Below are 11,304 nucleotides of genomic sequence, written 5' to 3' on the forward strand. Positions count from 1 at the left end.
GGCTTAGCTCCAATAGCCTGCAAAGGAGCTGAGAGTCGAGCTGATGTCCCTTGTGCTGCCTTGCACAGGAGAGAGACTTCCCCAAAAAGGTTTGGTTTTTACTTAAAAAACAAAAGGGGGGGAGGAGGTTGTAATTGTGGATGCAAACATGGGTGACCCCGTGGTGGGTGGGGAAGCACTGACAGAAGAAGGCAAATGCCTCTGTACAGCCAACCTCCCTGCAAGGGAGCCAATTCAGGAGCAGAGGTGGGATGAGCCCAGCAGCCGTGATGCTGCCATCACCTACCTGCTTGTGTCTTCCTTTTCCAAAGGTGAGGTGGATGGGAGCTGTGGAGACATTGGCTGTGGGCCACGGAAGGCTGGCAGGAGCATCGTCTGTCATCTGCTGTCAGAAGTGTGGCCGCCCCTGGGTGATCCCGCAGCAGCTTGATTATAGCCATGACTGGCACTTGAGCCTGTTTGCTGAGGGCAGGGGGCACGCAGGGCTGTCAGCTCGTCGCTGCCTCTGACCCCATACAGGGCACCATAAATCTCCCTGTTTAAGGCAGCCTGGGCTGTTCTGGACATGGTGGTGTTGAAAATGGTGTGCAGCATACAGGGTAATGCACAGCCCAACACTGCCACCGGGGTAAAGCAGGGGTTGCCACTGGTGAGAAAAAGCAGCATCTGGAAAATAGACAGTACATAAATACCTTTGTTTTTTTTTCTATATAAAAAAGCAAGGATTGCCTGAATTTAGAGCATTGGGAATATCTAAGTACTGCCTGCTCTGGTTTTGCCTGGTTTTCCTTAGGCAGCCTGGAGAGGTGGATATGGAGACCCACCTCACCCATTCTGTGGCACATCAGCTGTTCCTGCAGCCTGACACAGAGGGTTTTTCTCCTGAGCATGTGCTGGACTGATGAGCTGACTGTGTGCTTCCCATGGAGAGCCTCTTCAGCTTCAGCTGAGCAGCTTCAGTACCTATTCTCCCTGTTTCTGTGGTGCTCCCAAAGGCTTGGCCCAAGATTTCTTCCAACATGCAGGAAAATCCCTCAGAAACAGCCTTCCAACCATTTGCACTAAGAGAAGGGAAATGCACAAGGGACAGATTTCATGAGAGATTTTGGCTAGAACAAGGCAGTTGCCTACTCTGTGCTGTGCTAGCTCTGAGGATACTGATGCAGGGGTTAGTTTTCTCCTTGAGCCCTGTGAGGACAGCCCAGGGATGGGGCAGTGCCCAGGCTCCACTGCCTGCTTGCAGCACCCCCTCGCAGTGACAATGCTGTGCAAGATCAGGTGAGACCCTCAGCATCCCTGAGAGATCCATCCTGGGAGGTGACTGTAGGCAGTGTTTTGGGGTGAAACGCAGAGTGTGCAGTGGGCAGAGGCCCAGGGCACGTGTCTGGGGCTGCCGGGTGCCAGAACAAGGAGGAAAATGTGAGCTGTATGTCAGCGCATGTGTGAGAGACAGAAATGTCCTGTGACTGCAGCTGGCATGTGCCTATGTGTGCTAGGTGAGGGGGGTATGTTTTGGGGGTAAGGGAAAGCAAAGAGGAGCATGTGTGTCTGTGCTGGAGGCTGCAAAGTGCTGCATGTGTATTGGGGGTCCGTGTGTGTGAGGGGTGTGAATGTGATGAAGAACGCTGAATGGAAAAGGCTGCATGTGCGTGCAGGGAAGGTCTGCACAGTGCGCGTGTGAGGGCTGCGTGCATGCATGGGTGTGCAGGAGGGCTGCACAGGCGTGTGCAGAGCTGTGTGCGTGTGCGGCGGTGCAGCCCGCCGCTCTGTCACTCAGGCCGGCTGACAGGAGCTGCCTCTCCAGCGGCGGCAGATAGCGCTGATTGCTGATTCGAGGAAACAAAATAGCAATTGTAATTATGGGCTCTGATAAGATAAAGGAGGGCGCGGGGAGCGCGGGGACCGGCAGCGGGGCACGGCCGGCAAATTAGCAGCTGTCACTCAGCGCCGAGCAGGCGGCGCCGGCCCCGGCCAGGTACCGGCCCCGGGGGCCGCCCGCCGCAACCCCGCTGCAGCCCCCGCCCCGGTGCGCAACAGGTGGCGGGGCAGGGAGCGCCGGGGCTCGCCGGAACAATGCAGCCCTCGGCGGCCCTGCCCGGGCTGCGGGGCTGAGCCCCGTCCCGCCGCCGCTGCCGCCCGGCCCCATGGCCCCGCACCGCCGGCCCTAAGGGCTCCCGCCCGCCCCACCAGGTAAGCGCCCGGCGGGGATGCGCAGGGGGGGTCCCGCTGCCCGTTCCCCGCCCCGGCTGCGGTATTTACTCAGCCTCGCTCCCCCTCGAAACTCCTCCATCCCCCCGGTAATCCTTTTAACGTCTGGCACGTCCCGGGAGGGCTCACCCGCTCGGTCCCAATCCACAACGAGCCCGCGGAGCAGCTAACCCGCAGAGAGGGAACCGCGGTCCCGCCGCCCCTTTCTTCCCCTCCCTCCCAAGCCCTTAAACCTCGCTTTACGGATGGAGAAACTGAGGCACGGGGCGGGGAGGGCGTCCCGCGGGCAGCTGGCCGCGGAGCCCGGCCCTTAGTGCCAGCCCCGAGCCCAGCGACACCTGGCCCGCCGCCCCTCCGCTCGGCAGGTACCGCCGGGCTGGGGCGGGGAGCGGGGCCGGCGGTCCGGACGGGCTTCGCCGTGCGGCTGCGGCGGCCGTCCCCCGGCTGCGCCCGCCCCACCGTCGGGGCTGCGGACCGGCCTCGCCGGCTCCCGGGGCGGCAGCGGGGCCGCGGAGCGGGGCGGGGGGCACCCCGCGGCGGTGGGCTGCCGGCCGTGCGCCCCGGGGGCTGGGCGGGCGGGCGGGCTGGCGGGGACCTTACCCCTCTGTAGCAGCTTGTGCCCTCCTTTCCTCGGGGCGAGGACGCGCCGCAGGGCGAGAGGAGCCGAGGCAGAGCCGCGCCGCGCCCCCCGGGCGCTCCCCGCCGCCGCCGGGCCCCGGACTCCCGGCCCCGCACCGGAGCCGCGATGGACCCCTGCTCCTCGCTCTTCAGCTACGTGTGAGTACCGGCAGCCCCAGCCTTCCCGCCCCGGGCCAGCAGCCAGCCCCCGGCTCCGGTTCACACCTCTCTACTGCTTTCTCTCTTCCCCCTCCCAGGTTAATGCACTTGTTCGTCCTCTGCCTGCAAGCCCAGGTAAGTGCCCGCCGGGCAGCCCGGCTTTGTTCGCCGCCGGGGATGGAGGGTGCCCGGCCGCTGCCGCCGAGCGCCCTGGGCTCGGCAGGGAGGGACGGAGGGAGGGAAGGAGGAGGAAAGGCTGAAAACCCAGGAGACAAAAGTGGCTAGACTGTAAAAAGCCGAGGCCGAGGGGCGAGCCCCCGAGACGCAAAATAAGGTGCGGAGGACGCGGGCTGCGAGGCAGAGAGCACCCGGGGGTTCAAGGAATTGCGCAGGGTTATTTTTAAGCAGATTTAAGTCTCGTCCGCTCCAGCTCTAAGTGGCACTGTGGATGTCCCCGTTCCTCTTGTCTGTTGTGGCATTTTTCTCCTGTACTGCTTCATCCCAGAAGTAAGGAATAGTTTAAAAGGGGAAAAGAACCCCTACCAAAACCTCACTAAAAGGCGCAGGTTCCGATCCAGCTTAAAATTGTCCGAGCTCAGCATCGCTGGTTCGTATCGCCAGAGATACAAGTGTCATGAATAGATTAAACAGCCCGGGCAGAGCTTGTACGACACCAGCATACCAGTCGCTGGGACCCGTCGCTGGGAGCAGTGTACCTTCAAACTGGGGTGAAGTCCCCTTTCCCCCGAGATCACAGGTGCAGAAGCTTTGTTTAAAATCCCCAATAAGCTGCTTCTTTATATTTTCCTGGAAGCTTGGGGGAAAAAAATTATCAAGTTTCCATCCGAAAAGCAAAGGGAATGAAGCGCTGGGAGTGTGCAGTTGTATAAAAACATAGCTGTAATATTTTGGAGTATGAGATGGAGACCAAATAGCAGCATGGCTAATGACCTCTCCTCCACATGGTACCCTCATCAGAGCCGCGGAGAGAATCCTGCTGCATTATCCAAAACCCGTCTATAGGAAACACACATGCACAGGCAGAAGAGGAGGCAGAGAGATGACATTGTCAAGGGGAGATATCTCTATAAAGCCAGCTTTGGGAGAGCAGTGGCTTTTGCTTTTATTGGGGTTTTCTGTTGTTGTTTAAGACGGGAGGAAACCTTCCCATTTGACGTGGGGGTGGCGGGGGGTAGTCCCAGCCTTCTGATGTTGAAAGGAGCTATCTCCTAACATTTGCTCAGAATACATCTTTATAAATGTCAGGGAGCAGCGAAACTTTCCAGACTTAAAAGAGGGATTTGGGACGAGGAGGGGAAAAAGACTTCTGTGCAAGCCCGTGAGCCAGAGCTGGGGGGGGGGGGGGGGGGGGGTGGGTGGGCAGATTTGGCTGCTCATGAAAAGCATTTAAAGCCCAGGAGCAGCAGTGTCGGGTCTGGAGGGGTTGGGCTCAGGGCTGCTGGCACCAAGCAGCTGGCTGTGGATAGGGCATGTGTTTGCATGGCTAGCACGTTGGTATCTTTGCGTTATTAAGCCACAAAATACCTGGGCAGGGGCATGGTTTTCTTGTCATTGTTATACCTTGTATCTCTATCTTCTCTGTATATAAGGAGCTTAATAAGTGGGGTATTTGGGAACAAATAAAGAGCCTGGGACTCAGAGGAAAGACAGCTTTTGAAACTGATGGGGCAGAGGCTGGGGTATCTGGGGCAGCTGAGCAGCAGTATGCTCCTGCAGAGGAATGAACATGCCAGCCCCTTGAGGATGGCAGCCCAGTGCCACCCTGCATGCCACCTCTGATCCCTTCCAGCTCCAAGCTTTGATGCTCATTTTGGGTACCCTAGTGCCAGCTGGCACCCACTGAGCCCTGGGGTCACTAAGCTCTGCCATGCTTCCAAGTCACTTGAATCCTACTACTTAAGGCATGTCTGTAGTGGGTACAGCTCTGTAAAGGTCTCTGGTTGCTGTGTCCAGAGCTTAACGCTCCTTCTCCCTGGGAGGCTTTGCTGGTGCAGGTAGCACTGTTGTCCTGGCTCCGTGCCTCCCTGCAAAGCCCGGCTGGAGGCCGGTGATCTCGGCTCAGCCCATTTGCCCCTCTGAGGAGTAGAGATTATAATGGTGTGTCGTATATTTTTTAATTTCCTAAAGGTAACTGTTCAGTCCCCACCTAATTTTACACAGCATGTGAGGGAGCAGAGCCTGGTGACGGACCAGCTCAGCCGGCGGCTCGTCCGTACCTACCAGCTGTACAGCCGGACCAGCGGGAAACATGTGCAGATCTTGGACAACAAGAAAATCAATGCGATGGCAGAGGATGGGGACGTGCACGGTAAGGACGCGCGATGGGGGCGGGCAGGGGGGGAGCTGGGGTGGTGCTCGCAGCCCAGCGTGGCGATTGATGATTTCCGTCCTGTTTGTTAGCCAGAAATCATTAAAATCGTTCGGCTTGTGGGGGCTTGTAAAGGGAGAACATAGGGGTCAGCGATCAGCGGCTCTGTGATTCAAGGTGAGGGCAGGTTCTCTGTGCTGAAGGAAGGGACCGGTGTCTGTGGGATGGGCTCTGCTGCTTTCTGTTTCATTCTTGGTTTGCACCTGACTCTGAGGGCTCGGGGCTGTGGTGTGATGAGCAGCATCGGTCGTTTCAGCCCAGCTCTTTGCAAGGCTGGGAATCTCTGAGACTTCCTTTTGGAAAAGAAATAGATAGGAAAGTTGAAAAAGAAAAGGCAGGGGGGAGGGGTGTGCAGTTGCTTTGGAAGCCTTCCCAAAACTAACATTGTCCAAAGTGGCATCATTTTCCCAATATGTCCCCTCCACCTTTCCCTTCTCAAAACAAATTCCAAACAGAGGGTCATCGAGACAGTTGGCTGCGGGTGATGATGCTGTGGAGACAAAGCAGAGGGGCTCTGCAAGCGCAAAACTTGCATTATGCCATGGCCCTGGGCAAGGGGACCAATCCTTCTGCTGGGGACACTCGAAGCCCAAATACTTTGGTAGCATGTGCTAATGACACATTGGGATGGTCAAACACTGCACTGGGGTCAGCGGGGCCAGAGAGCTGCTGGGCAGGCTGTGGGAGGCCTGATTCTGCACCTGGATCAGTGCACTATGTAGCGCTCGTGTGTGTCCTATGTAGGAATCATGACTGTTTTTCTTTGGTATTAGCTGCAATTTCCCTTTCTTGCTTGGGGACATCAGTAGAAACACTTTTCTTCCTTCCTCTTCTGTTTTTTGTGGGTGTTTTCTTTCGCTTTGCTGAAAATTTCACACTGGACACAAGCAGTGCACACGCAGTGTCTGTATGGTATTCCATACATTCAGCATTAATTTTCCAAATGAATTATTCCCACCCTGGAGCAGCTCTGGCTTGAAAGGGCATTAGCTAATTTTCCAAGCAAAAAAAAAAAACAACATCCCATCTTGTTTTAGATCTGTAATGCTTGGATTTTAAAAAGCAGTTAGTGCATATTTAAGTAACGATGAGGTTTAAATAAGGCCAGGAGGAGGGGACTGGTGGTGGCTTGAAAAACTCTATTAAAACGTAATAAAGAAAGGTTAAGCATTTGAAGAGCTAAGGAGGAAAATGAAGACTGATCTAAACCAGAAAGAGAACAAGCAGTTTTTCAGATGTAAAGTTTTAGAAGAGTTGCAAGTCTGTAAATGTTAAAATAGAGGTTCAGGATTGTTCTATATGAATCTCTAGGGAGGCCCCCATGTCTGGAAGAACTATTAAAACGCTTCTTACTTTCACCTTTTTTAACATTTCCTGAATACTTTCTCCTCTTCACAGTCCAGTTGGGGGATCAAGTGTGTCTCGCTGCATTTTTTCAGTATTTACGTAGCCACTTTCCCTTCAAAGTTTGAGCATGAAACATAATTTTACTGGGATAAATCTGTCACTTAAGGGAAAGAATAGAATTGAAAATGTTCAGCTCCCTGCCCCCCCCCCCCCCCCCAAAAAAAAGGAATAAAATAATAAGAAAACTGCCCCAAAATGTTATTTAGAAATGCACTTCTGCAGCAGAACCCCCTCCCCGAGCCCTTCCTTCTGCTTTTTTTATCTCATTTTTGGGGGTGGGCGTGTAAAAGGGCTTGATTTATTTTTGCAGATGACCCCTTTCCCCACACTGACATTTTTACAGCCGACTTAACATGGAGTCCGGTGTTCTCTGTTATCTGTCTTAATTGTCAATATGTGATTGACTTTTTAATTCTAAGGGAAGGTGGGCAGCCGGTGCAGCCCAGCGCATCCCTCCTGGGCCGTGCTTGAACTGAGCAAACCACTGGCCACAGCCTGGACTGAATCCCTGTGAGCGGCTGGGAATGCTGGCACAGGTCGCTGCTGACTTGCTGGTTTCATCTGCACCCCGGCTTTTCCGCAGGCTGGGAATGGGATTTGCAGGGTTCATGGGTTGCCTGCATGAATCTAGGGGTGCAGGTCCCTGAGGACAGGTTGTCCTTGTCCTCCATGGCTGGTGGTGACAGAACATGCTGGCTGAGCTCGTGCAGGGCAGCAAACCCGGCCGGGGGCTGTAAATCACAGCTGCTCTTTGAAGAGGGAAAAAGGAGGAAAAAAAGAAAAAGGCCAAAAGAGATGGGATGTGCATCTTTAAAGGAGGGTTTTGTGCTCACTGGGGCCTCCCCGCTCCCTCCCACCCTCCTCTGTCCCTCCCTCCTCACTCTTTCTGTCTCGGAGAGAAAAATCAATTCTCCTCAAACCTTTTACTGCCTCCGTGATCAATTCCCCCCCCCCCCCTTTCCCCAATATAGATAAATAGGGGGTCACTCTCGCAGTGCTTCGTTTGCAGAGCGCTGCAGCTCCCATGGTTGGTTCTGGGGACGCTGGGTGCATGCCAGGCTCTGGCTGTTGGTGCTGGTGTGGCACAGCCTAGAGTTAGCTCATCCTAAAGGTCTCAGTTCTGAGTCCAGTCTGTGCCTGGCTCTGGGCACAGGGCAGTTTGGGGATGAGAGATGCTGAAGTGTGACATTGGCAAGGAGGGAGTGTGGGAAGAGGGTGCCTGTGTGTGCATCGAGCCTGGCTTGCCCAGCAGCACCAAATCAGTTGGCCCCAGCAAATTTTAGAATGCCCTTTCCATTGCTCAACTCAGCTGCTGCCAGCAGTGCCCTCAGCCTTCGTGCTATTGACCTCAGCAGTGCCTGTGACATGAAGGGTGCAGTATCAGAGCATCATAGAGACAGAGAATTCAGTTTGCTTCTCTCTGAGTGTGATTTAGGCTCATTTTAGCTTGTGCATGTGCCCACAGCCTACTTCTATTCAAAGCATCCTCCTGCAAAGCCACCTGCTCCAGAGCCACATTGCTGCCCTCACTGGGGCTGTCCAGTGGCTGAGCATTCTGGGGTAGAGATGTGCAAGTCATGGCAGATCACAGTTCTGGGGAGCCAAGCAGCCCTTGTGCAGAGATTGGGAAGGACAAATAAGGCATCAGTGGGCTTATTCCCATAATAAGGCTATAGACTTGGAAGCTCTGCAGGCTGTGCTCTGACTTCTTTGCCAAATTTCACTTGTGGCACATTAACAGCTTACGGCTGATGCTGGGCAAGAGGTGATGGTGTTGTGATAGAACAGTCCTGGCTGGCTTTTCAGTTCCATCAGTAATGCTTGGCACAGCCCTTTTGAAGTGAGAACGGGTAGCCTCCATCCTCACTGGGGCTTGCCCTGGGGACAGGAGCTGGCTCTGGGGACAGCAGCTGCAGGACTGGAGAGAAGGATGTCCTGTCCCCATCCTCCCCCTTCCCTGGGGATGGATGGGCTTCAGGGCTCAGGTTCCCAGGGCGAAGGCAGGGAGGGAAGGTGACAGGTCTATTTATAGGCAGCCCATCGACCCGGCGATTTGCATAGCTCCTTCGGAAGTCGATCGATGCCTCCATTAAAAAACGAGACCAAATCAATACGCCCTCTCGACTCGTGCAAAGGTGAAAGGCATTAAAAGGATGGCCGTACCCTTCACGCCTCCCCTGCCAGCTGCAAAGTCACTGCTCCTCCTGCAGCCCTGCCCCGGCAGGGAGACGTGGAGCGGTGTCCCTTGGGATGGGGACAGCTGGCAGCACGCTGTGCTTTTCCAGAGGGTGCCTGCCTCCTTGCTGCCTTGGTTTGCAGCACAGCTGCCTTGCTCTCCACTGTCTGGTGCGTGCCCTGCTCACAGCCCTGCCTCCCTTCGGTGACATCTTTGTGGCACCCGAGCCCCTGAGCCTTACAGAGTGAGGCGAGGCAGAGCTATTCCCTCTCCAGCAAGGCTCAGGGTGGCAACGGGATGTGACCAAGGTCACGCAGGGACACAGTGGTGGGGTAGAAGGGCTGAGGGTGGCTCTTTACCTGGTGCTCTGATTTTTAGGGCTCTCTCTGAGGCATTCACCAGAGAGCATGTGCCCGTAGTGCCCCGTGTCAGGGTACAATGCTGGGGTCTCCATTCCTGTGTCTGCCCCATCCCAGAGCCCTTCTGATCAACCTTTCTCTTTCTTCCCACTGCTCTCCCCAGCCAAGCTCATCGTGGAGACAGACACTTTTGGGAGCCGCGTGCGCATCAAGGGGGCAGCCACAGGTTTCTACATCTGCATGAACAAGAAGGGGAAGCTGATTGGCAAGGTAGGGTCCTGGGGTCGAGGGCAAGCTGGGGAAGTGCTATGGACACTGAGAAAGTGTTGCAGGGAGAGGGATACGGAACCCATCAATGGAGAGGCAAGATGGGGGTGTGGGAAGCTCAGCCATAACACCCATTTGGAGGGCAGAGCATGAGCTGTCCTGCAGCCTGGGCAGCAGGAGGGAAGGGCAGGAGTGAGGGAGGCGGGCGGGTACTGTGTGGGGAGCATTCCTTGGATCTCCCCTAACAAATAGGCAGATTGCTGGGCTATTCTCCCTGATTACATGGTACAAGTGCCAGGAATGTTAAGATGCTCCGTGGGGCTGGCCCCAAGGCCGGGCGGTTAGTCACGCTCCCTCTGAGCCTCCATGCACCCTCCTCAGGAGCAGAAGGGGCTGGATGTGTAGCATCCTGCTGGGACAGCGATTGTCTGGGAGGTTTTTCCATAGCAGCTCCTTTCCTGAGGCTGGTTGACTCGCGTTCCCTCCCTGGTCCTGCTGGTGCCTGTAATGGGGAGGAGCTCAGCCCTCAACTGCCTTTGTGCAACCTGCCACCTGCATCTGTGGGCATTGTCCTCATAGACCACACATCACTTTTCCAGCCCCTTGATGCCCCTCCTGTATTGAAGACTGCAGAGGGGTTAGGATGGATGAGTGAATTGCCACTGCGATGTAGACTTTGCTTATGGTCATGCTTCAAGGGAATCAAGCCCCTGGCATGGATGGGGACACGATAGGAGTGGGCAAAGATCCCACTGTATAGGTGCAGTGGAAGTGAAGGCTGGGAGAAGCTGCATTTGGGCTTGCAGCCCAGTGCTGGCATCATGATGGGGATGCGAGCTGCAATGAGCAGCATCTGCTGATGCCAGTGCCTGCTTCCTGTAGTTTTCTGAGGAAAAGCAGATTCTGGTCAATAGTGCCTTTTAGAAGTGGTGGGAAAACTGAGCCCTCGGCTGCCCACCAGGACTGCAAACCTTGCTACCACACTGGTCAATCCAGCTCGAGGGAGAGAGAAACCCCTCTGATCAAGCACCCATTGCTCAAACATCCCCCTCTGTCCCCTCCTCAGAGCAATGGCAAAGGCAAGGACTGCGTCTTCACGGAGATCGTCCTGGAGAACAACTACACGGCGCTGCAGAACGCCAAGTACGAGGGCTGGTACATGGCCTTCACCCGCAAGGGCCGCCCGCGCAAGGGCTCCAAGACCCGGCAGCACCAGCGGGAGGTGCATTTCATGAAGAGGCTTCCCAAAGGCCACCAGACCACAGAGCCCCACAGGCGCTTTGAGTTCCTCAACTACCCCTTCAACAGGAGAAGTAAAAGGACTAGAAACTCCAGCTCCAGGGCAGGCCCTTGATGTGCCTGCCTCTGCACCTCTCCCGGAGGACTCTCCTCGGAGCTTGGTGGACTTCTATGTAGAGACTTTCCCATATGGGTATTAAAAAAACACAAAACAAAAAAAAAGGGGAGAGGGGGGAGGCTCACAGGTTATAGTTGTTGATAATGGGGGGAGGGGTGTTTGGTTTTTACAAAAAAAAAAAACACAAAAAAAAGGCAAAAAAAATGAGAGTCTCTATTTTTGTACTCCAGCTTTAAAAGGAAATGAAACATTCAAAGACTGGTGAAGGGGGAAGAGCCCTTCACTTAGGTATGTTCTAGTCTGTTTGGGGTCATGCTTTATTTTGTAATTCTTTTTGTTTTGTAGCTCTAGAGGGGACAAATAA

General features: G+C 55.1%; 1 protein-coding gene across 2 annotated transcripts; it reads left to right on the forward strand.

Moving 5' to 3' along the window:
* The first annotated feature begins 3,073 nt into the window (after positions 1-3,073).
* Positions 3,074-11,024, forward strand: FGF8 (fibroblast growth factor 8). 2 transcript variants are annotated; one of them, XM_031053855.1, is made up of 4 exons: positions 3,074-3,120; positions 5,134-5,314; positions 9,480-9,586; positions 10,650-11,024. In XM_031053855.1, exons 1-4 carry the CDS (start codon positions 3,088-3,090, stop codon positions 10,935-10,937), a joined length of 609 nt encoding a protein of 202 aa, XP_030909715.1. In that variant the 5' UTR covers positions 3,074-3,087; the 3' UTR covers positions 10,938-11,024. The 2 variants fall into 2 exon arrangements, with proteins under 2 accessions (XP_030909715.1, XP_030909716.1); XM_031053856.1 differs by having other exon boundaries at positions 3,090-3,120; positions 5,230-5,314.
* Positions 11,025-11,304: the final 280 nt, after the last annotated feature.

Source organism: Melopsittacus undulatus, chromosome 4 (assembly GCF_012275295.1).
Source record: "Melopsittacus undulatus isolate bMelUnd1 chromosome 4, bMelUnd1.mat.Z, whole genome shotgun sequence".
Classification (NCBI taxonomy): Eukaryota; Metazoa; Chordata; class Aves; order Psittaciformes; family Psittaculidae; genus Melopsittacus; species Melopsittacus undulatus.

What these genes read in the sequence shown, in the direction of transcription:
- FGF8 (XM_031053855.1), top strand. Translation starts at nt 3,088, where the DNA reads ATGCACTTGTTCGTCCTCTGCCTGCAAGCCCAG. An exon ending in AGAGGATGGGGACGTGCACG is followed by an intron (nt 5,315 to 9,479) that starts GTAAGGACGCGC and finishes TGCTCTCCCCAG; the next exon opens with CCAAGCTCATCGTGGAGACA. An exon ending in AGGGGAAGCTGATTGGCAAG is followed by an intron (nt 9,587 to 10,649) that starts GTAGGGTCCTGG and finishes TCCCCTCCTCAG; the next exon opens with AGCAATGGCAAAGGCAAGGA.